Raw genomic sequence first — 24,658 nt, 5'->3', positions numbered from 1 at the left:
TTCTTTAATTATCCAGTCTAATAATTATCTAATAATTATTCTAATTATGTGCTTCTCAGGGTCTATATGCATAACAAAACCATAAAATTCTACTTAATTAGTCAAATACTGCAAGAAGCTATTTAAAGAAGTATTCTTACCAAACCTTATGCATTTTGGACTCTGGAAAATAAACTAATTTAGTTACATAAGTCACTGAAGAAAATTCAAAACTTTCAGTTATAAGGTAGTAGGTACATACCTGTAATAGCGAGATTGCAAGTACGTTGAACAGACGGTCTTTGATACATGACTAGCAGATCCAAAGTCAATTACCTTAACTCGGTAAGGCTGCCGTGCTGGATCCACCAACATAATATTTTCTGGTTTGAGGTCAGCATGTATTAAACCAAGACTTTTTAATTTTTTCAGTGCAGTGGCCACCTGTTGCAGAATAGGCCGAATTACCCTTAGCTGAAGAGGGCTAAATTTGTTTTGTTTCAGAAAGTCATACAAATTCTGTTCCAACATCTCAAAAACTAAGCAGGTATGGTTATGATGTTGAAAGCACTCATAGGCTTTCACAAAATTAAACTCATCAGCATTCTCTGTACTTAATCTTCCTAATATGCTCACTTCTATTTGTCCTTGACGAGCATACGATGGGTGGTTCTTCAGGATTTTGATTGCCACTATTTCATTTGTCCCTCTTTTCCAGCACTTTACAACTTGGCCAAAAGTCCCTCGCCCAAGGAAATCAAGAACCTCGTAAGTATTTTTCGCAGAACATAATACCTCATGCTGCACTAACTGATAATCTCCATCACCACTGGTACCATTTGGTTTTGAAGCTGCAGTAGTAGTCATAACTGTCATTGGGTTTCCCAAGTTTGTTTGCAACATAGCAGGCAATATAGGCAGTTCATCAACAATCTGCATTGCGCCACTCTGATTTTCTAACTCTTCACTCTTACGCTTCAATCCACATTGCTGGGGACGGTCCAAGATGTTCAAATCACTTTCCTGGGTCCCAGGCCAAGGTGCTTCCACTTGAGGTTGTTGTGCCTGCACTGCTAAGATTTCTGTAGCACCTGCAATAGTTTTTAAATCAACAGTGCTGGTCTGCAACAAAAAAGTCTCTCTTTGAGGTCTGTCAAATATATTTGTAGCTTGTAAGAAAGCACCAACCCTACTAGGAGGCTGAGTGATTCCAAAATGGTTACCATTCAAATAGAGCTGTGGGTAGGCTCTGTCATGATACACACAACTGCTTGGCTCCACTTTCAGTTTCTTCACATTAGAAAAGGCACTTGGCTGAGTTTGATAAATATATGATGGATAGACCAAGACTTGTGAGGCCATACCTGAAAGAGAGAGAACATATTAAGATACTCTGTTGCTTCCAAATCCAAGCCATTTTGTACATTAAATACTGAAGCTGCTAAGTTTTACATGGTTTATACATTAGAAATGGACAAATTTTCTCTTTTAGAGACAATAAACCGCATACTAAAACAGATTTTGAATGTTTACCACTCAGCTATCTTTAAGTAAAAGTAACTTTCAAAGTTACAGCACAGTGCTATTAGCAAAGTTTTAAAAGATTTAAGTTTTTGCCAATATCTTTCATTGTGACTAATGTATACAAAATCAGCTTTGTTTTTCCAGAGTAAATCAATAATGGAAATTAATCAGTGATTAAACTATGTGGCTTTATCAGCCCAGAAATAAAAGTCTTTGATTCTTCCCAAATTATGATTCTATACAGATGGCCTTAAACATGCATCATCCAACTCAAATTCTTAAATTGTCTTCTTTTTGGCTTTCAAAGTTCTTTTTCCAATAGTCTTTTATGAGAATATACAGAAGAATTTAAAGGATATTTATCATTTTAAAAACTACAAATTTATATAATATTTATCCAATTTCTCAACAAGAAAGTAAAAATGGCTCCTGACTTACTTTTATAATTTTAATATAAAACATTTAATATAAAGATAGTGCAAAGGAGTATCAACTTTCAACCAAACACCTTTATATTTCTTTGTCTGTAGCAATATGTATGAACGATACAACAGTAGGCAAATAGCATATTATATGAATTGAATGGTCCTGCAAGCTTTTTTTGTATGTAGTAAAATGATTTTCAAAGATTAAATTTTACATTTTCGATGGTAAACTGGGAGGAGTATCTCTTTTAGGTACATAGCAGAGCTTGTGTGCTAAACAGAGAAACCAAGTGACTTCAGTGCTTGATGAAAGTTACACACTTTGTTGGACTTCCGGTGGCTCCGCGGCGCCGGAGACAGCCTTCCCGGGCTGCCCGCGGCTCAGCTGTGTGATTTTTCGCCCGAAACAGCGTCGATCAGCTGTTCGGGCGAATTTGAAGCCCCCTCCTCGGGAGAAGAGGAGGGGGTGAGCCCCCAGGTAGGGGTCGAGTTCTCCGGGGCCGCCTGAGCTTGGAGCTCGGGCGGCTGAAGGATTGAACTCCCCCGTAGCCTGGGCTGCTCCCAGCTGGCTAGCGTCTCTGCTCCGGACTTTATGGAGCAGAGCCAGGCGTCTGCGACCATCCCTGCTTGAAGGAGAGACTATGAAAGGAAAAGAGCAGGCAGAGCAGTACAAGAGGGAAAGATGAAGAGATGAAGAGGATTATTTTATTTTACTCTCAAGCTTGATGGACTTTGCTTAAAACTTAAAGTGAAAGTGCGTCACAATTGTAAGTAAAAGATGGCGGCTAAACCTCCCCCTAGAACTTTTCGGAGTGCTGGAAATTCTCCGGTGCAACAACAATCATTACTGCAGGCGTTGCATTCTCCTGATGTATTGACATCGAAGGATCTTGAAAAACATACCCAGTTAATTTTGGAGTCAATGGGTGTTAAATTTGTACAGATGGAGGAGAAATTGGAGAAATTGGAGCAGAGAATGGAAGAAAGGATGGAGCAGAAACTTAGAGAGATGAAGGTAGACATTTTGTCCTCAGTGCATAAAGTAGCTAAATGTGTGGAGGTGCTGGATGACCAAGTGGAAGACTTGACTCAAAAGAATGCTATATTAGAAGCAAAAGTATTGGAAATTGAAGATTTAAAAGACAAAATGGATAGCGAACAGAGTCTGGCTCAATTTTACCAGATGCAGTTTGCTGTTAGAATTAGAGGCCTAAAAGAGAATATTAAAGAAGATTTAAAGCAGCTGGTTTCTGAGGCTTTTGAGGGGGTATTGAACCATCCAGCATCTGAAATAAAACAAGGCATGGACAAAGTGTTTCGTGTGAATTCGTGGATTGCTAAGCAGAGAAAGTTGCCTAGAGATGTGGTGGTTTATTTTGTAAAAAGGGAAATTAGAGATGAAGTTATACAAGCTGCCTATGATACTAAAGTTGTGATTGCTGGTCAAGAAGTTTTGGTTCTAAAAGAAATTCCTCCAAAGATTTTAAAGAGAAGGAAGGACTTTATATTTCTTGTGCAAGAGCTCAAGCAAAGAGATATAAGGTTCAGATGGGAGATCCCAGCTGGGTTGAGCTTCATATATGATGGCAAAAGGTACTGTTTGGGTACTGTGAAGCAAGCACATGATTTTTACAACAATGTTTTAAAAGCAACCCCATCAACACTTCTGGAAGCTGCAGAGGGATCTGGAGAAGGAGAACATCAAGAGGATGAAGATGGACAGATAGACGAGAAGGGTACAGGAGGAGATCAAGCTGCAACTCTTTTGGATGATCCTAGAGAACAGAGGGTGACGCGTGCTGCCTTAAAACGCTCAAAAAAGATAAAAAAATAAGACTAGTAGAAATCTATGGAACTTCCACAATATACTTATAGTCAAGTGGTAGTTGTGTTTTTAAGAGTTTTGGGATGATATGTATGGTAACAGAATTTTTAATTTGGAATTAATGGACAATTTACTACAGAGGAAGAGGAAGAAAGTTTTGTGGGTTAATGCGGGTTAATTTGTGTAAGAACTATCTATTATAGCCTATTTGCTAGAGAGGTTAATAGGGATAGGTGCTTGTGATGTGTAAGTGAGAATATGTCTAGGTAATAGTGAATTGTGGAAGAACATAGATGGGAATGATGCTAGTTTTCTTTTATTTTAGTTCTTTATACATATTTAGTATTGTTAAGGATTGGTTTACTCTATATAAGCTAGAGAGTGATGGATTTTAGAGTTTATAATTGTTAGTATATGATTGTTTATGATTGCTTTTTAGATATATACCTTGTATTTTGCTCTGGGAAGTCGGGGGGGGGAGGGGGGGAGGAGGGGAAGTAGAGGGGGGGGAGGCAGGGGAGGGAGGAGGGAGAGGGGGAGGGGGGAGATAGGGGGGAGGTAGGGAGGGGAGGAGGGAGGGGGAAGGGGGGTTTTTCAAAGGAAAATTGTATTTTAAAACTTTTCAATAAAAAAAAAAAGAAAGTTACACACTTTGTTCTATTGCTATAAAGGATACTGGGAGGGAGAAAGCTTCACCTTCCCATAAGTGTGTGCTGCTATTCGTAGCACCTTTTCAGAGAATAGCCTTTTAAAAGATACGTACAGAGAAAGGGAAGAATGAAGACAAATGAGGCTAAGTTGCTGTTTTATTGCAAAGGTTTTAAGAGATCTGAAAGTCAACAGTGCATGGATACAAATACTTGCATATATTCCTAGGTCTGCGGTTTCAAACTTCTGGAAGATTATACCTTTTAAATAACTACTATCCACTCAAAAAATAGCAATGAAATGATTTTACAATCAAATTCTTGTTCCAAATAGCTTTGGATTTTCTTTAAAAATTAGTCAGTTTTCTTCTGAATGAAATTCAAAGACCTGGTTGTCACCTATCAAGTCCAAGATGGCCTAGGGCAGACAGGTCAAACTCGCGACGTCATGTGACATTGCGCGATGTATCGGAGCTTTTTCTCCATTGTCAGCAATGTGGTGGGCATGGTTTCCTGATGATGCATTCGGCCCGCAGGCCGGCGGTTTGACACCCCTGGCCTAGGGCCTGGTGACTTGAGACACCACTGTCTTCTACACTATCTGGCCAACCACTTTGATCTGGCAAGGCTGGCATGCTCTGGGTTCCTTTGATTACAATCTCATATTTCAGGACCCCAGAAGCACATCTATATAGAAGTGCCTACCCTCAAGAATGAGGTCCCCCAACTCTGCTGTTGTTTAGAACAGCAATGAAGGCATGGTCCTTCACCCAGGTCTTTAGCAATGGAGACTGAGACCCCTTATTTCATTCCATCTTCTTTTGCACTTTCCATCTTTTTAAAAAAATAATTTGATTTACTGTAATTTCTTTGATTACTGTGAGTTGCCCAAAATCACGAGGAGTCAGGTGGCATATAAATGTAATAAATAATCATTATTATTTCAAGATTTTTATCATCAATTTTTATTCTGAAAACACAGTGACAATGCTTGAATATGAATTCATTGTCCACAGTTTGCCCATCTAACAAATAAGGGATCTAGCAACCTGATTGATATCTCATTTTCTTTGTTTTTACATTGTTAATTGAGTGGATGTGCTTTTGAGTTAATAAAAAAAGAACTGCTTTGTTAACAATAAGCAAGTTACGTTAAAGGATTTTTTTAAAAAAAAACAACCACCACCACACAGGTCCATTATCAAAATAGGAGACAATTCACTATTGTGAACAGACTATCCACCTTCTCAGATATGAAATTTTAATAAAATGAATTTTGCCAAAGGAAAAAAACAAGATTTGAAGGAATAATAACTTATTTATAAAGAGGGTTAATATAAACGACATACATATCTTCTAATCTCATGGGTAACAACAGATCCAATGTAGTTTGCCAAAATGTCTCAAATGGAATGACATTATCTTAAGGCAGCATTTCTAAACCTTAGAAACTTTTAAGTTGTGTGGACTTCAATTCCCAGAATTCCCTAGCCAGCATGTCCACACAGCTTAAGGTTCCCAAAATTGAGAAACACTACCATAAAGCTTCAAGCTCTGTCAAAATTGATGGGTGGATGAGAGAGTCAACTAATTAAATTTCTGAGTTATTTCTTTAATCCCTACATTGACTTGAATCAAACCTAAATTAAATTTCTGAATAGGGAACATCGATTTCTAATATTACAGTAGCACAACAATATAGAAACCATATTCAACTACAAAGCAAGAGTTGTTCTTCAAGAAATGTTATTATTAGATGGGAGATTCCAGATGGGCTGATGGTGATGCATGAAGGTAAAAGGTACCGGCTGATTACTGTGAAGCAAGCGCGTGATTTCTATAATAACGTCTTAAAAGCAACCCCATTAACACTTTTGGAAGCTGCAAAGGGATCTGGAGAAGGAGAACATCAAGAGGTTGAAGTAGAGGAAAATGGTGCTGGAGGAGATCAAGCTATAACTTCTTTGGATGATACTAGAGAGCAAAGGGTAACGCGTGCTGCTTTAAAACGAGCAAAGAAAATAAAAGTCTTTGGAATCTTCACAACGTACTCATAGCCAAGCAGTGGGAGGAGCACGGCCTAAAGATGATAGTCCTATCAAAACAGTGCTCCAAGAGCTTTGGGAGGATATGCATGGCAACTAAATTTTTAACTTGGAACGTTAATGGACTAAATTCACCACAGAAGAGGAAGAAAGTTTTTCAATATTTAAAACAATTCAAGATAGATGTTATATGCTTGCAAGAAACGCATATTAGAGTCTTGGATCAAAAGTATTTATTGAACTCAAGGTTGGGTACGCAATTTGTCGCTTCTGCAATGAATAAGAAAAATGGAGTGGTTGTTTATGTTAAAAGTGCCTTAACAGCAGACTTAATTGAAGCAGATAAGCATGGAAGATACGTTATGATAGAGCTGCTGTTAGAAGGTAAAAAGACGCTTTTAGTTGGATTATATGCACCTAATCAACAACAAGCTGACTTTTTTAGTTTACTTCACACAAAGCTTACCCAGTTGGATTATAAATCTTTTATTTTTATGGGGGATTGGAATGGGGTTTTGGATGTACAGATGGACAAGGCTGGAGCTTTTAAGCGCATTCCAAGTCATGCTAGACTGCCTAAATCTTTTTTTGAAATGAAGGATGACTTGGAACTGCGAGATATTTGGCGTGAGAGACATCTACAGGAAAAGGATTATACTTTTTATTCTGATAGACATCAATCTTTTTCGAGGATTGATTTTATTTTGTTGACTAATGATTTTTTTTGAGGACTAAAAAGGTGAAGATTTGCGCAAGAACTATCTCTGATCATAGCCCAGTTTGGTTAGAGATTGATAAAGAGAAAAGGGACAGGCGCTCCTGGCGCGTAAATGAGAACTTATTTAGAAATCAGAGAAATGTGGAAGAGTGCAAACAGCGGATGAAGGATTTTTTTGAAATTAATATGAACAAGGGTACCTCTATGGATATGGTTTGGGATGCTAGCAAGGCCTACATGAGAGGGGTGTTGATATATATGAATAATAAACATAGACGTGCTGTGGAAGCTAGAAGGAAAGAACTGGAGAATGAAATAAAGGAAAAAGAAAAGGCTTTGATTTTGAACTCGGAGGATGTGAAGATTAAGGAGGCTATTAAATTGTTAAGAGGACAATTTGATAAACTAATGGCTGACCAAGTGGCAACCAATTTGCGGTTTGCCAGGCATAATACTTTTTGCAACGCTAATAAACCAGGTAGATGGTTAGCTTATAGATTGAGGAAAAAACAAAGGGCTTCTAATATTGATAAGATTGAGCATAAAGGAAGGGTTGTGTTTCAACAGGACCTTATCAAGGACGCATTTGTGGATTTTTATTCTAAATTATATGCTAAGGAGAAAATTAATGAAAAAGACATTGATATATATTTGGAGAATGCTAGCATCCCGGTTCTTACGCAAGTACAAAAAGAGGGGATTAACCAATTGATTACAGAAGAAGAAATTTTTACAGCAATTAAGGAACTGAAGGTGGATAAAGCACCAGGTACGGATGGTTTGACTGCGGCCTATTATAAAAATTTGCAATTAGAGATGATAAAACCGTTAAAGGAACTGTTCCAGACAATCCAGAGGGGGGAAAAGGTGCCACCGTCTTGGAGAACTGCTTTTATTTCCCTGATTCCGAAGGAAGACCAAGATGCTACTCAAGTTAAAAATTACAGACCGATATCGCTTTTAAATACAGATTACAAGATATTTGCTAAGGTTTTGGCTAATAGACTGATGAGGGTTCTGCAACAGGTGATTCATGGGGACCAAACGGGGTTTATTAGTGGTAGGCAAATGAAAAATAATGTGAGGCATATAGTTGATGTGTTAGAGTTTTTGGAAAGGAACAACCAGATCTCTGCGGCGCTAATTTTTCTAGATGCTGAAAAAGCTTTTGATCAATTGAATTGGCAATTTTTGTTGAAAGTTTTAGACAAAATGGATTTTGGGGAAAAATTTTTGCAACCGATTAGGGCATTATATCAAAAACAAACTGCCCGAATTATAGTTAATAATAGCCTGACAGAGGCATGTAATATCGAGAAGGGCACAAGGCAAGGGTGTCCGTTATCGCCCTTGTTATTTGTGTTAACATTAGAGATATTATTGGTTAAAATACTGAATTCGGAAAAAATTAAGGGGATACAAATTAGAGATCAGGATTATAGATTGAGAGCATTCGCAGATGATCTGGTTGTTACAGTCACCCAGCCAGAGAACTCTGTTGTGGACCTGATGGAGATAATAACACAATATGGGAAGGTTTCTGGATTCAAAGTTAATATACAGAAAACCAAAATTTTGGCCAGAAATATGACAGTTTCGCAAAAGGCTCTCTTAGAAGGATTAACTGGATTTGAGATTGTTAAAAGGGTTAAATATTTGGGGGTGCTTTTGTCGCCCTCTAATACAAAGTTATATAAAAATAATTATGAAAAACTATGGGGGAAAATTCAAAAAGAACTGGAGAGTTGGGAAAAATTGCAATTGTCTTTGTTGGGACGGATTGCAGCAGTGAAAATGAATGTCCTGCCTAAATTTTTATTTTTATTTCAAATGATACCTATTCTTAAGAAAGACTCTAATTTGGAGGAATGGCAGCGAGGTATCAATAAATTTGTGTGGGCAGGGAAAAAGCCACGAGTTAAACTTAAGATTATGCAGGATACTCGTGAGAGAGGTGGCCTTAAAATGCCCAATTTTAAACTATATTATGAAGCTGCTGCATTAGTAGGAATAAGTGATTGGATTAATTTGTCACAAGAGAGATTATTAAATCTTGAGGGCCATGATTTGTTGTTTGGCTGGCATGCATATTTGTTGTATGATAAGAAGGTAGACAATGTGTTTAGAGTGCATATTCTAAGATAGGCATTGTTGAGAGTTTGGAAGAAGTATAGACATAAGCTAGATTGCAAGATACCACTGTGGGCAATTCCAAAACATGCAATAGAAAATATACATGCTGGTTTCAAACATGATGTGACTACGTACAAGGAGATCCTAAGTTTGGAAAGAAATGTCTGGTGTTTGAAATCATATAGCCTCTTGCGAGAAGAGAAGGTTGTTCAAAACTGGTTTCAATATACTCAGTTACGGGCCAGGTGGAAAGAAGACCAGAAAAATGGTTTTACAATGACTGATGAAAATTTGATAAAGCAAATTAGAAATCAGGGTCCAGCACATATCAAACAGATATATCTTGCATTGATAGAGATTGACTCAGAAACAGAGCTTGTTAAGGATTGTATGATAAAATGGGCCCAAAACATCCAGGAAGTTATCACAATGGATACGTGGGAAAAGATTTGGGTGAGGAACGTAAAATTTACACAAGCTCAAAATCTAAGAGAGAATTTTTACAAAATGTTTTACAGATGGCATTTAGATCCTAAAAAGCTTGCAAGTATGTATCCAAATTATCAGCCTAAATGTTGGAGGTGCGGTGATGAAGATGCAACATATTTTCACATATGGTGGACATGTAAAAAGGTTAAGGCTTTTTGGATAAAAGTCTGGTGGAATATGCAGAAGATCTTTAAACAGAGGATAAAGTTTTGTCCGCAACTTTTTTTGTTGGGAATAATTACAGATGCTACAGTTGTGGACACCAAGCTGATGTTGCATTTAATTACGGCAGCAAGACTTTTGATAGGTCAGTATTGGAAGAAAGAGGAACTGCCGACCATAGAAGAGTGGATTTTAAAGGTTTCCGACCTGGCTGAGATGGCGAAGATTTCGGCCTATTTGAAAGATCACTCGCAAGAACGCTATATTATGGAATGGAGAAAATGGATTGAGTTTATCCAGAACAAGTATAGGGTTAAGAAGTTTTATGTAGCATTTGAATAAGTCTTCTTTCTTTTTTTCTTTTTTTCTTTTAGTTTCTTTATATATATTTAATATTACTAAGGCTTGTTTTATCCTATATAAGCTAGAGAGTGATGGATTTTAGAGTTTATAGTTGTTAGTATATGATTGTTTATGATTGCTTTTTATATATATACCTTGTATTTAGCTCTGGGAAATCGGGGGGGAGGGGGGGAGGGGGGAGAGGTAGGGGGGGAGAAGGGAGGGGGAGGGGGGTTTTAAAGGAAAATTGTATGTTAAAACTTTTCAATAAAAAAAAAAGAAATGTTATTATTATAGGCAAAAGCCAGCCTGGAACAACCACTTCATATGCAAAAGCTGGAATTTATGTTAACATAGGACCCAGATTGTTGGGAGCAATAAGCTGACTTTGTAATAATGCCGCTGGGGGGGGGGGGGGCGAAAGCCCTAATAAGCAGGCATATACATAGAATGAAGGCTATTGCTAAGCACATTCATTTGTGCTTAGATTGTAAGCCGCCCTGAGTCTTCGGAGAAGGGCGGGATATAAATGGGATTTGAAAAAAAAACATCACATAAGCTTTTACCACCATGGCTGAAAATAGAATATTAGCTTAGTAGACGTAGAACAGCCCATGCAACACACATAGCTCCGAGTAGTGATCATCTTGCTATTGCTATGACTATAAAAGGACATATAAAATATTTACTCGTAATTCCATATCTTCCACCTAATGCCTGTTCAACATATTAAGCTATTTTCCTACCAATCATAGTCAAATGTGGTCCAAACATGGAACTGATAACCACCTTAAGATCACTGCTTCGCTTTTCAGGCTATAGTGATGCAGTCACGTTAACAATTAACCAGGAGTTCCTGGGCTGCTCAACTAGAGAGAAATGGAGCTGTATATTGACAAATGATACCATGCATTTTCTGCTTAAGTAAACCAGAACTGATAATCTGAACTATTAGAAGAGAATTAGAAAATATAGCCCATAATTTAACTATAAATATACCAAATATGGTTATAGAATATACAAATATAGCCTTGGTGGAGCAGTGGGCTGATGCCTCAAGTAACACCAGCTGCCTGCAATTAGTGCAGGTTCGCATCCCACCAGGCTCAAGGTTGACTCAGCCTTCCATCCTTCCGAGGTAGGTGAAATGAGGACCCAGATTGTTGGGGGCAATTAAGCTGTCTCTGTAATAATGCCGCTTGGGGTTTGTGTGAAAACCCTAACAAGCAGGCATATACATAGAATGAAGGCTACTGCTAAGCTTGTAAGCTGCCCTGAGTCTTCGGAGAAGGGCGGGATATAAATGTAATAAAATAAAAAAAAAAATAGTTGTGAACTTTAGAACTAAACTAATTCTCCTTGCTTACCCTCCAGCTGCTAAATACTGATCTAAAATCACTTTAACTTTTGCATTATTAACGTTATACGCCTTAGTTAAATTCTGAAATGGAAGACAGAACTTCCTCCATGTAATAGTGGAACAAGTATGAGGGTTAAATGAAAAGTAATATATCTACCTCAATAACTTTAGTTTAAATAGGAACAGTTTAATAAATGAAACAGGAAAACAATCCTTGAAATGAGCATACCTTGTTCCCTATATTTACTTCTCCGCATAATCACCACCATTTGCTACCTACATACATTCTTTCAAAAATGAATTAAGTGTCTTAAAAGTCATCACAAAAGAACTCTACACTTTACATGTTCAACCATGTCCTGATATCTTTTCCACCTATGCCACTTTGAAGCAATTAAGCAAATTCAGAAGCACAAGAATGAATTGTTGCTGCAACATGAGAATGCTAAGTTCACATCTCATAAGCCACCCAAGATGCAATTATGAATGTGGATTCCACCATCTTATTCCATCGGCCATGCAGTCCAGACATGATGCCATGTGACTTTTACTTTTTCCCCAACCTGAAGGAATACCTTTGTGGACATTTCTGGTTCAAAGGAAGAGGTGGAGAGGACTGTCAAGACTTGGATGAAGAGACAAAGGATGGAGTTCTTTCATGACAACTGTAAGAAATTTGCCCATCATTGGCAAAAAGTAGAATGGTGATGATTATGTGGAGAAATAAATACAGAGAACAAAAGAGCTCATTTCAAAGATTATTTTCTTGTTTCATTCACTAAAATATTCCTATTTAAAGTTATGATGCTGGAGCTATTACTTTTAGTTCAATAGTTTACCATCTGAACCTTCAACCTTCCAAATTATGACATCCAAATATGATTTAAACACTGCTTTGAGGGCTGTGAAATATTTTGAATGTGATATGAAAGATGCGTTTCAAAGTAATATGGAATGGTAAACCCAATACTATTGCAACTCATTAAGAAGCCATGTTTGTTTCCCAGGCTGCATGGCTACTGTGGAAGTCTACTCCTTCATACTAGCAAACTATAATTAAAAAAACACTGTGCTATCATTTGGATTGTACTTGAGAAAGTGTTTTGTTGGTTTCTATCTAGTGGTAGATACATATAAAATATCTGTATAAATAGATTAACCATAATGCTGTTGGCTAGCTTTAGAGTACTGTAAACCAGTTTATTCAATACATTAAAATGACTAGATTTATACAACCTACCAAAATCAATTACTCAAAACAATATTCTAGGCCATCAAGCAAAAATTAATTTTGCTTCTTTGTAATTCCCCAAGCTTCTAAAAAGCCAAAAACACAGGGAAAAACCCCCACAATGTTTAAATCATATCACTTATCTGCATATTAAATCGCCATTGCAAATTTATGCATTTACACACTAATTTACAATAGTTTTATCCTTTTTGTGGTTGCTTTACCTTAGATATGAGCTCCAAGCACATGACCCAGAAGTTATCCAAGATTGTTTTTTTTCCCTTTAAGCAGAACAGTCTGGTGACATTAATTTGACTACTGCCAACTGATTCCCACTCATAATATATTACATTACTTTCCTTAAAGGTTAATAAGTTTTCTCTTCTTCCAAAAATAATAGTTGATTATGTGAACTAATGCAATTTAGGCAAAATTATTAAAGTAGTGTTGCTTCACTACTGATATTTATAAGCTGACTGAAGCTTAGTATCTTTTTGCTAGTCACGTTCAACAATAAAACAGTTCAATTTGACTAGCAACGTGATGGACCAAAGAATTAAAATATTAAAAATTGGAGGGATGTGCTTGAATGTTTTAGGAAAAGAATAATAGGAAGAAAATCATAATTTTTGCCTCTTTTAGCCTTTAAATCATTATTTCAGGGGGGGGGAATACTGCTTTCCCAATCTTGGTATCTTTAATATATAGTTGTTTTAAAGTGAGCAACAACTATATATTTGCCACACAATACAAAACATAAAAGAGTACAGATAGTCAAGGCAAGATAAATAAAAGGTTTGAAGTTTGATACAAGCTGCTGCTGCTTAAGATATATACTGTAGGAAACATAGTTTTTTGTGGCACCTAGAGGCAATGTAATAGATCTTTTCTTATATTCTAAAGTTCAAAGGGTGAGCAACTTTATGCAGTCAGAAGCCATGCATTGGGGGGGGGGAAGGGGGAACATCCTTTGAGGGACATCCTTGTTTTGGGAGGAACTAAAATCCACCTTTCCAGAGGTGTCTTTGGGAGTTCTAGGAATGCAAAATAGAGAAATGATAAGCCTAGCAGATTTTATTTTCATTATTACTTTCATTAAAGCACAGTGAAAATCAGAGGGGAAAATTATGTATTTTTACAACATGATCTTGAGTGACTACTGTGCACTGACAAAATATTTAGCGGCTGCCTAACGCGCTAGTCTTCTTTCTAGTTAACTTTTTTTTTTACTTCTAAAAGATAGTAAAACATCTAAAAAAATTAATATTTGAAAGTATAATAAATATAACAGCTATTGTATAAAGCTATTACAGACAATAAATCTAGCTGGAGATATACCGGTAAATAACTGAGAGAAAGAGAAAATAGAGGGAACTCAAAAAAAGCTTTTAAAAGCATTTTCCTATTTCATTACTTTTCTAAATCATATCTTCCATGATGTTTTGAAACTTAATCTGTTAAATTCATATAGCAAAGGCCTAGCATAACAAATTACATAAGCTAATTACGTGATGTAGGAAGAAATACTTCCTTTTGTAATTAACTTCATTGCATAACCCTACAAAATCTTCCATATATCCGCACTATAATTCGTTTTATACATCTAATAATAATAATAAGTTGGAAGGGACCTTGGAGGTCATCTAGTCCAACCCCCTGCTCAGGCAGGAAACCCTATACCATTTCAAATGACTGTCTAGTCCCTTCTTAAAAACTTTCAGTGTTGGAGCATTCACCGCCCCTGGAGGCAGGTTGTTCCACTGGTTAATTGTTCTGTCTGTCAGGAAGTTTTTCCTTAGTTCTAGGTTGCTTCTCTCCTTGACTAGTTTCCATCCGTTGCTTCTTGTCCTGCTTTCAGGTGCTTTGGAGAATAGCTTGACTCCCTCTTCTTTGTGGCAGCTTCTGAGATATTGGAACACTGCTATCATGTCCCCCCTCGCCCTTCTCTTCATTAAACTACACATACCCAATTTCAGCAACCGTTCCCTATATGTTTTAGCCTCCAGTCCCCCAATCTTCTTTGTTGCTCTTCTCTGTAATCTTTCTAGAGTGTCAACATCTTTTTTACATCGTGGTGACCAAAACTGGGTGCAGTATTCCAGGTGTGGCCTTACCAAGGCATTGTAAAGTGATATTAGTACTTCACTTGATCTTGATTCTATCCCTCTGTTAATGCAGCCTAGCACTGTGTTGGCTTTTTTGGCAGCTGCAGCACACTGCTGGCTCATATTGAAGTGATTGTCCACTAGAACTCCGAGATCCCTCTCACAGTTACTACTATTGAGCAAGGCACCACCTATACTATACCTGTGCATTTGATTTTTTCTGCCTAAATGTAGAACCTTACTTTTTTCACCATTGAATTTCATTTTGTTAGATAGCGCCCAGTGTTCGAGTCTGTCTAGATCCTCCTGTATTTTAAGCCTATCTTCTGGAGTATTGGCTATTCCTGCCAGCTTGGTGTCGTCTGCAAATTTGATGAGTTCCCCATCTATCCCCTCATCGAAATCGTTAATGAAGATATTGAAGAGCACTGGGCCCAGAACAGAGCCCTGGGGCACCCCACTACACACTTTTAGAGACCGAGTGCCCAAACTGCAACCCAAAACCCACTTATGTATCATCGGGTGCCAGGTGGGTGTGGCCCTTTGGGTGGGCATGGCCCATTGGGTGGGCATGGCTGCAATGGTAACAGCAGACTGGGTGGGACTAAAAAGTTTAATCAATCAATTCCAACTTTGTGAGATCTTTTTTTCCCCACGAGAAGTTGAAATTGATTGATTGAACCTTTTTTTTCCCTTGTACACGGAGGCGGAGACCTAAAGCGAAAAGGTGTTAGAAAACCCAGCTGTAGGCTTAAGTCTGGGTAGAAGCTTTACAGAAAGAAATTAAAAAACAAAATAAGGTACAATTTTCCTGACCAAGAGAGCTACAGTATTAAGGTTCTTATACTATTTCACCCAATTTCTTCTTTTCTCCATCTCAAATAATGTCCCTTCCCCCATAAAAAAACACTGTTGTTTTACACAAAAGTTTTGACAGCAGGAGCCCCAAACTGGATCCTTCACTCACAATTAGAAATTGCTCCATTATCCCCAGGATATGTCCAAATTATTCCCTTGGGGATAATTAACCAATTTCTGTACCACTGTTATAAATATTAGAACACTGTATCTCTTGTCACTGTGGGTTTTCCATCACTTGAAATTTTCAAGCAAAAGTTGGTCTGGAATGATATTAGGATTCCTGCTCTAGGTAGCAAGTTGGTTTAGCAGATCTCAATTTATAAGGCACATGACTCTCAAAAGTAACAAAAAAGCCATTACATAATACACACTTCACTTTTACATGGAAAAAAACCCCTATTACATAGGACGATTCAAATTTGTGTTTGGAATGGAATAGGCCTATTGTTTCTTAGCAGTATATTTATAGATATCCAGTGAAAGAGCACAAAGTAGAGAATGATTTTAATCTCTTTTAAATCAAGGCATATTTATTTTTTATTTATTAAATGTATACGCTGCCCACCTGTTGTACAACTTTAGTGATGTATAAATTGATAAAGTATCTCAAAAGCTCAAACTAAAGAGCTAGGGAAGAGTAGTTTTTGTCTGAAATAGTGGAGGGCTACTACTATTTGAGTCAACAAAAGAGATCTAAATAAATAAATAGCCTGCCTGTGCATAAGGTAACCTTAGAGACCACATATTTTTATACTCAAATATCTTTGCCTAAGAATTGATATTTTACATTTCTTTCTTCCAGTCAAATTCAAATACGTATTCTCTGGTCTGCAAGTTTTTGACATGCTGCAATTGAAACCAAGCAAAACTGATACACAAACTGAAACTATGCATGATGACAGCATGTCCAAGTTTAAATACAGACTACCTCAATCACTTATTAAGGCAATGGGAGGTCAGAGGAAAAGTGCGTAGTGGCAATAGAATATACCAACAGCTAAAGAATGCCCCACAGCCAAATTCAGAGACAGATAAACTTAAATCAGGAAACATCTGTGTAGTTTGCAAAAAGTTGCAAGGAGGAGAAGAACAGGAACCCGAGGGTTCAATTCCCTTGTCATCACACAGGCAATCTCTCTACTCTGAAAAGCAGATCCCCATTGCCATATAGCTGTGATTTTAGTACATGTAGGGATCTAGTGAAACTGTATATTGTAGTACATTCCAATAGATGAGTTTTCATTCAGAGCATTCCAAATGCTGCACATTCTGCTAGCTTAAAAACTGTCAGCAAGTGACGCAAGCACTGACACGAGAGATATTTGCCTCTTTCTGTCTTTTTCCTGAGAGAGGGTTTTATTTTCCTTCAATCTCTTCCACCTAATTATGAGCAATGAGAGGAAGTATATACTGTAGAAGTAAATGGAAGGGAATAAAATGAGAACAGCTCTAATTTGGTGTGTGGACCTGTTCAATTTTATCTAATCTTCATCAATACTCATTTTAGTTTGTCTCCTTTTAACATTAGAAGAGCCATCCTCAAAAAACTAGCCGCGGGATAACCCAACGTTAGGTTTTCCTCCTCTTAATATCAAATCTTACCCACTGGGAAAGTCAACCAATCCTAGGCCCTCCACTGTCTCAAATGGGAGGGGAAAGGGCAGCAATCTGGAGAACAGAAAGAGCAGTGTTCCTAGACAGCAAAGGCCAAGGCCATAACATCATGGCTACAGATCCACCCATGTTGATGTAAGTGTAGCCATGGCAACTTTCAATAAAATTCCCACCTACATTGGCTGTACTACAAGTAGGTTGCTATGTTTTTGTTTCCAGGCACCTTTTTTCCCTCCTCCCTTCCCAAGGCCTAAGTAGATATTACATGAGAACTGAGTACGTGTGTGCCCAGATGGAATTAAAAGAAAAACAGTCACAAAAGAACAGCAGTAGAAGCAGGAAAGTAGTATAAGTTGAGAAAGTTGCTTAACTCTTTTCCCTCTGTTTCTTCTGTTTGATACTTCCCCACTGTTTACACAATAAAGAGAACTTTGGAGGAACAATTCCAAATGGAAAAATAACTGAAGAAAAAAGAGTTACGGTAAATAGTCCTCCTGCAATGTTTTTTTAACTTCCAATGGCAATGTGTCATCTGTTGTCTATGTACTGTCGGGATACTGTTAGACATGCCTCTTGTATAATGCTTTGTCTGGCTTTTATAGAATTCTCCAATCCAGAGAAGGATTTTGAGAAACAAAGCAAAACAGGGATCCATGTTCTGATATATGTGTGCCTATGCTTAAAGACAGCAAAGGCTTGTCTACAAAACAACCAAACCAGCATTAACTTATTGCATCCTCAGCAGATTCAGGGAGAAACTTTTTAACAGTTTGTTGATAAGAGCTGTTATCAGGCTCTTAAAATATATTCAGAATCAAGCTTTCCTAAATAAACCTAACCCAGGAATGATTCAGACATGGTCCCACCTCACTTTTTCTGCTGAAATATCCTGAAAACTTCATTAATGTGTCACTGAAATTACCAAATGGTGGTGTGATTTCTGATTTTCACTTTAAAATCAATGGAAAAACTGTATGCAAGTCTTCATTTTTTAAAATGTGCATAACCAAAGTAAAAGATAACTTAAGCCAACATTCAAACATCTCTTAAAACTGAGCTGTCTTTCTTCCACTTTATGACATCATCCCTATAATCCTAGCCATTCTTCTTCCCTCCCCCACAAGAACGTTAAGAGTTGCTGCTCCCAACTCCTTAACGGTTGCCTATTCTGTCTTAATCTATTAAACAGACATTTTTGGAGCAAAGCAAAAGATATACTTGTTAACGTTTTTTTTTCTACCGATGAGTAAGAAAAACAAGATTCTTCAGAAACAACTCTAGTTTAGGCGTGCTATTCATGCCTCCACTTTTGCTTCAGGGTAAAAGTAGTTCAAGGCATGCTAAAGCGCATACATTCCAACCAATTCATGCAGAAGAACATGTCACCAACTCATATACCAATACACAAAAATGTCTACTACATTTTTGGCAAGCCAACAATCAGAAGGAAGGTATTTACATAAATGTCTGTTGTAGATTTATGAAAATAAACAAACTAGAATAGGCATGTCTAAACTACTGTGCCATAAGCACATTCTACTAATAATACAACTGTTTAAAGCGTTATATTCAGGATCAAATCAAATTGGATCAGATACTAATCTTCCGGGTCTACCCAATTTTTAAAATTACTTTTTAAAACGTTCAGCCATTCTTCTACTGTATTAGATACTTGATTTCTTTGAAACATATTACAACTTTTGTATTTGCATCTTTGGCACAGAACCTACACTTCTAGCAGTTGAAAACATCTGCCTAATTTTTTTTCCACTTTATCTTGCCCAAAGGCATATATTACGTAGGTTAAATAATCAGAACAAACTGTTACTATTACGACAGCATTTTACAGTGCTTCTGAACATGGAGAGACAAATAAAGATGATCAGATAAAGTTATAATCCTATATTAACTGCAACATGATGTAAAAGCACTGAAACACATGTGATATTTACAGCAGAACATGTGATCCTTTGTCAAAAGGCCTGTTTTCACTGCCACACACTGATACAATGCTGTCAAGCCACAATGAAGAGGTTTCTTCCATTAACTACTTATTGACTCAATGCTGATATGACAGGGTCTCAAAGATATATTTTCCCTTCCACAAACAACTCAGTCTTAAGCCTTTTGACAGCTTTGTAGTAAAAATTGATTTGGCAATTTTCATTATGATGAGGACACAAACCTTATTTCAGTTTGGCAGACATGACAGTAAAGGGCTACCAATCACTGCAATTTTCCAGAAGCTCAATAAGTAAACTAAAAAGCTTGTACATTTGCCTGTAATACTCCTACTATATTAATTCTAATACAAAGATAGGAAATATTTCATATTCAAGATCAGACTCTTACTGCAGCCGGTTTTACATCTATTTTGATTGTGGAAAAAATACATAATTACAATTATGCAAACTACTGTCAGCCAAAATACCTTATTTCATTCCAAAAAATATAAATTCATGCTTTTAACACAATACTCTTTAAATGTGGAATCTATAAAATCAAAAATAAGATTGTATAATTGTCATATGTCAAATGTTAACTGTATTTTAAGATAAAAAATCATTCTAAAACCCAATCTACAAATTATCCCCAAGTTCTGAAAGTCAAATATTTATAAAACTAAGCTAAACATTTGATGCTTGAGCATGATGAGTTAATGTTATTTTAAATTACACCAACCAGAATCACAATGCCAAACTATTGAAGAATAACAATAATACTTGGGGAAAGGATTTTTTAAAAATTTTACATGATTTCTAAACTGATCCAATCATACTACTCCGGATAGTTTGCAGTAATTAAAAAAAATAAAACTATTATAATAAAAGAATAAAACCTGGAATTAAGGAGAAACTTCCTGACAGTGAGGACAATTAACCAGTGGAACAGCTTGCCTCCAGAAATCATGGGTACTCCATCACTGGAGAGTTTTAAGAAGAGGCTAGACACTCACTTGTCTGAGATGGTATATGTCAGGTGTAGGCAACCTCGGCTCTTTTATGACTCATGGACTGTTGAAGTCCATGAGTCATAAAAGAGCCGAGGTTGCCTACCCCTGGTATAGGTCCTCCTTTTTGAACATGGGGCTGGACTAGAAGATTCCAAGGTCTCTTCCACCTTCTATTCTATTCTACTAAAAATTAATAAATACAGCCAGTAAAAGCAGCAATATCCATAACTAAAGATGGAAAAGCCTAAACAGAACTGCCTGGGTTATCTCCTAATATCAGGGATAATCTTTACCTTAGGAGGTAGATATCCACATTGCAGAAGAAAAAAAATGCACATTTAAAAAAAAACCACCACAGAACAAGCATAATGACTATAGCATGAATATACACTCTATTGGTTTTTGTAATATAAATAGTTATCGGTTGAATCCATAGAGCACACTAAGCCAAAGTCAATACTTTTCTAAGTAAGGCATGAAAGGCAGCTGGGTGACTTTGGGTCAGTCACTCTCTCTCCGCCCAACCCACCTGAGAGGGTTGTTGTGGAGAAAAATAGCAGGAGGAAGTATTGCGTAAGTTTGCTGCCTTATAAAAATAATAAAAGTAGGATAAAAATGTTAATAAACTAATTTCTGGCAAATAACTGTTTTGGCCATCCTGACAGATAAACCCCTTGGTTATGGGAATGTAATATGTCTTTAACAAGGCATAAATAAGGAATTCTACTGTATATACATGGGCTGGCCAGCAGGCTAATACATTTGACTATCTTGTTTACAATGCTGATTTAATAGAATAACAGAGTTGGAAAGGATCTTGGAGATCTTCTAGTCCAACCCCCTGCTCAAGCAGGAAACTCTACCATTTCAGACAAATGGTTGTCGAATCTCTTCTTAAAAACTTCCAGTGTTGGAGCTCCCACAACTTCTGGAGGCAAGTTGTTCCATTGATTAATTGTTCTAATCTGTTAAGAAATTTCTCTGTAGTTCTAGATTGGTTCTCTCCTTAATTAGTTTCCATCCACTGCTTCCTGCTTTCAGATGCTTTGGAGAATAGCTTGACCCCCTCTTGATTTGCAAAGATTTAATAAGTAACAAGTATCTTAGCAGATAGTAATGTCCTGGATGTGAAAGATTAGATAAGGTAGGTAACTTAGAGCCTTTGGTCAACAACTACGTTTTTGAGAAAGGAAGTTCTCCGTGAAAGCACAGGGATGAGAGCAGTGGTGGGATTCAGCCGGTTCGCACCACTTCAGCAGAATCGGTAGCTTTTTTGTTGCCCAGGCCTAGAATGGACTTCCAGAATCAGCATCTACACAGAGAACTGGTTGTTCACGTATTTGAATCCCTCCACTGGATGAGAGGTCCCTAAATTACAAACCTGAACCTAACTCATGAAAGGGACACTAAGAAAAGGAAACTTTCATTATAAGTAATGGATTACACAACCTTTCATCCTTTCTCTTTCTTCAGACTACTTGATTTTTAAGAAACCACAAAGGAAAGATGTATGCAATAATTGTATTTTACCTCTCTGTCAGTCCTTACTTCTCTAACATGCTGATAATTTCATCAGATACATAATCTTGTTCTGGAATAAAGAAACTACTAGACAAACTTTTTTCTTGATATTGCTATATATAGATGCAAGCTTTTCCACAAAACATGTGATTTTCATAACTAGACAATTGGAATGATGTCAAAAATTGAAAGTGAATGATTGCATGGTTTTGCTCTACTTGTGTATTTTTTTTAAAATGCAAGTCATAGTGAAAATAAAATACTATTTAACTTAGTTATCCTAAAATCCATGCTACTATCTATATATTTTGTGCCAAAATGGTCACCCTGTAAACATGGTGTAATCTCTACTTTTGTGTGTTAACAGCCTTTGAAAAATATTGATGTACATGAATGCTTCAGACTTTCCTTGCTTATATGAACATTGCTGTTTCATGTCAATTGCTATCAGTGTGTTAGAAGATATATTTCATGACATAAAAGTCTTTAAAGTACTAAAAATATGTGTTTTTCACTTGAAAAAAAATCCTTATCTTGATAAGTTTTAAAAATAAAAACTAGTTGCAATTAATTACCTATTACTTGGAAATAAGCTCCATTAAACTCAATGGGACTTCTGATAAATGAATTATCCTAAAATAACTATTTATGCCATCTGGCTAAGACAAAACTTGCCAGATTATAACTGGTTTCCAACAGCCATAATGTAGACTGTCTGCTTTGACCTTTTCTGTGCATCTAACCTTTTAGTTTGTACTGTATAGTTTAATGCAACATGTGGACCACTTGTTTGGCTTAAACAAGCCATAGCTAAAATGACTGATGATTTAACACAAAAGCTATATTTCTTATCTACAATACAGATTATGGACAAATCCATATATACTTATATTACAAAACTTTATTATATCAAAGATAAAAGTTTAATAACCAATGGAATATTTTCTCCCATATAATTTTTTATTAAAGAATCAAACTACTTCACAAATCAATTCTTCACATGATTCTGCTTGGGCTTTAGGAAAATTGTGAAGGCCTACCTGTTCTGTCTTGCATAAGAGGTGGTGGTGGTGTTGTAATTGAAGGTGGGGTTCACAGTCACATGGTGTTTGTGTTTGTTTTATTTTTTGCCCTTTTTATTTGTTATGCATTTGGAAAGGGTGAATCATTATTTTCATTTTTCTATAAATTGACTTTATTAGCCACTCAGAGCCTTCAAGAATGGGCAGCAAAATGAGTGAATGAATAAATAAAGCCCTGACCTGATTACATGCTACTTAATCTATGTTCTTGATGACACATTTATTAAAATTAGCCTCTTAGCAATTCTATAGTGATATCATAGCTTAATTCTTCTTTAATACTATTCCATTGTAAAATATCTCCAAGTTTTTAAATTTAGCATTAACCTGTACATGATACAAAAACCACCATAGCAACCTTTAGAGCTAGTGAATTGTATTAACTGCAGTTATATTCAGTTTCCTAGTTGCTATACATGGGGGAAGTTGAGCAAGTGTTTTGTAAATTGCCTTCTAAGGTAAGAATATAAAAAGAGTAAGCTTTAATTTAACTTCCAAATACAGCATTCCAACAGACTAATTCATATAAAAAGCCAATAAAAGAAAATAACCAAATAAGACAGCTAAGATTACTATCCTTTGTTTTTTAAAAATAAATATGACGTTAATGCCACCAAACAAAGAGCCAATGATTTCAAGTAGCTTTTATACAGCACTTAGTGCGTAGTTATGGCTTAATATAAGTGCATTTACAAAATTAGCTACATGCATATCCAAGTATCTGGTTTCACAAGGCACATGCCAATAAGACACCAATACTGCTGGCCAAGAGAATTCAATGTTTAGAATATCACACACACACACAAAAAAAAACCCTGTCTCAATTAAATTCAGATAAGTATATCTTTAGATGAAAAATAACTTTAATTACCTCAGCATAATACTCTTCCTAAATATGTTACAAGTCATCAGTGGGGATAGCAACTGCTTTAAAAATAAAGTTGCTTTATCACAAGCACTTTCTGACACAGAAAATCATAAAATAAACACTCGCTTAATTAAAAAAAAACGACTAAAATTAAAAACACAACCCAAATAAGACTTGATCTCTGCAGCCAACTATTATATAACCAACTTGGTTATAATAAAAGCCTACAACTCCAAATATTCAACAATTCTCACCAGGGTTTTGTTTGTTTTTTTTAGTTACGGTGGAAAAAGATTTCTAAAGGAAGAGGCGATCTCTAAATTCAACATTGAAAAGACCCCCCCCCTCTTAAGGTCTAAGTAAGGTAAGGTTACATTTAACAGCGACTCTTAAAAGCCCAACTCGCTTTGAACGATTGCCACTCGTGACGTGATTACAAACCCTCCACGTACCATTCTGACTTAAGACCGTTCCCTCGGCATGAAAATGGTCGTGACTTTCCCCCAAACCACGGTTGCTAGTTACCTCCGAGTCCCGAAGCCAGGCAAGGAGAATAACTCCTGGTAACAAGAGGAGACCCGCGACCACGCCTTCCTGCCGCTCTAACCAAGTTGCCAGAGGAGCAGCCGGGTCGCATTTCTTCTTTCAGACGCGGCGATCCGGACGATTTTAGCCCGTTTTGGCCAGCGGGAAAACTAAGCGAGCGAAACGGCCCGAAAGGGTGAAGGGGGTGGGTGGGGGGCTGAGGTGGGGGGGCAGAGACAAGCGCACGCA

General features: G+C 36.9%; 1 protein-coding gene across 4 annotated transcripts in view; it reads right to left on the bottom strand.

The window, feature by feature from the left end:
- Nucleotides 1-24,658, bottom strand: part of HIPK3 (homeodomain interacting protein kinase 3) — a 96,632-nt gene that overhangs the window by 48,872 nt on the left and 23,102 nt on the right. For 2 of the 4 annotated variants that reach the window (XM_083348786.1, XM_083348783.1), the window contains exon 2: nucleotides 242-1,343. In XM_083348786.1, coding sequence (XP_083204912.1) covers nucleotides 242-1,341 — 1,100 coding nt within the window. In that variant the 5' untranslated portion in view covers nucleotides 1,342-1,343. The other 2 variants (XM_083348785.1, XM_083348784.1) reach the window with 2 other exon arrangements.

Source organism: Vipera ursinii (genome assembly GCF_947247035.1).
Source record: "Vipera ursinii genome assembly, chromosome: 1".
Taxonomy (NCBI): Eukaryota; Metazoa; Chordata; class Lepidosauria; order Squamata; family Viperidae; genus Vipera; species Vipera ursinii.
Note: the sequence above shows the minus strand (reverse complement) of the source record. Positions and strands in the feature narration are given on the sequence as shown.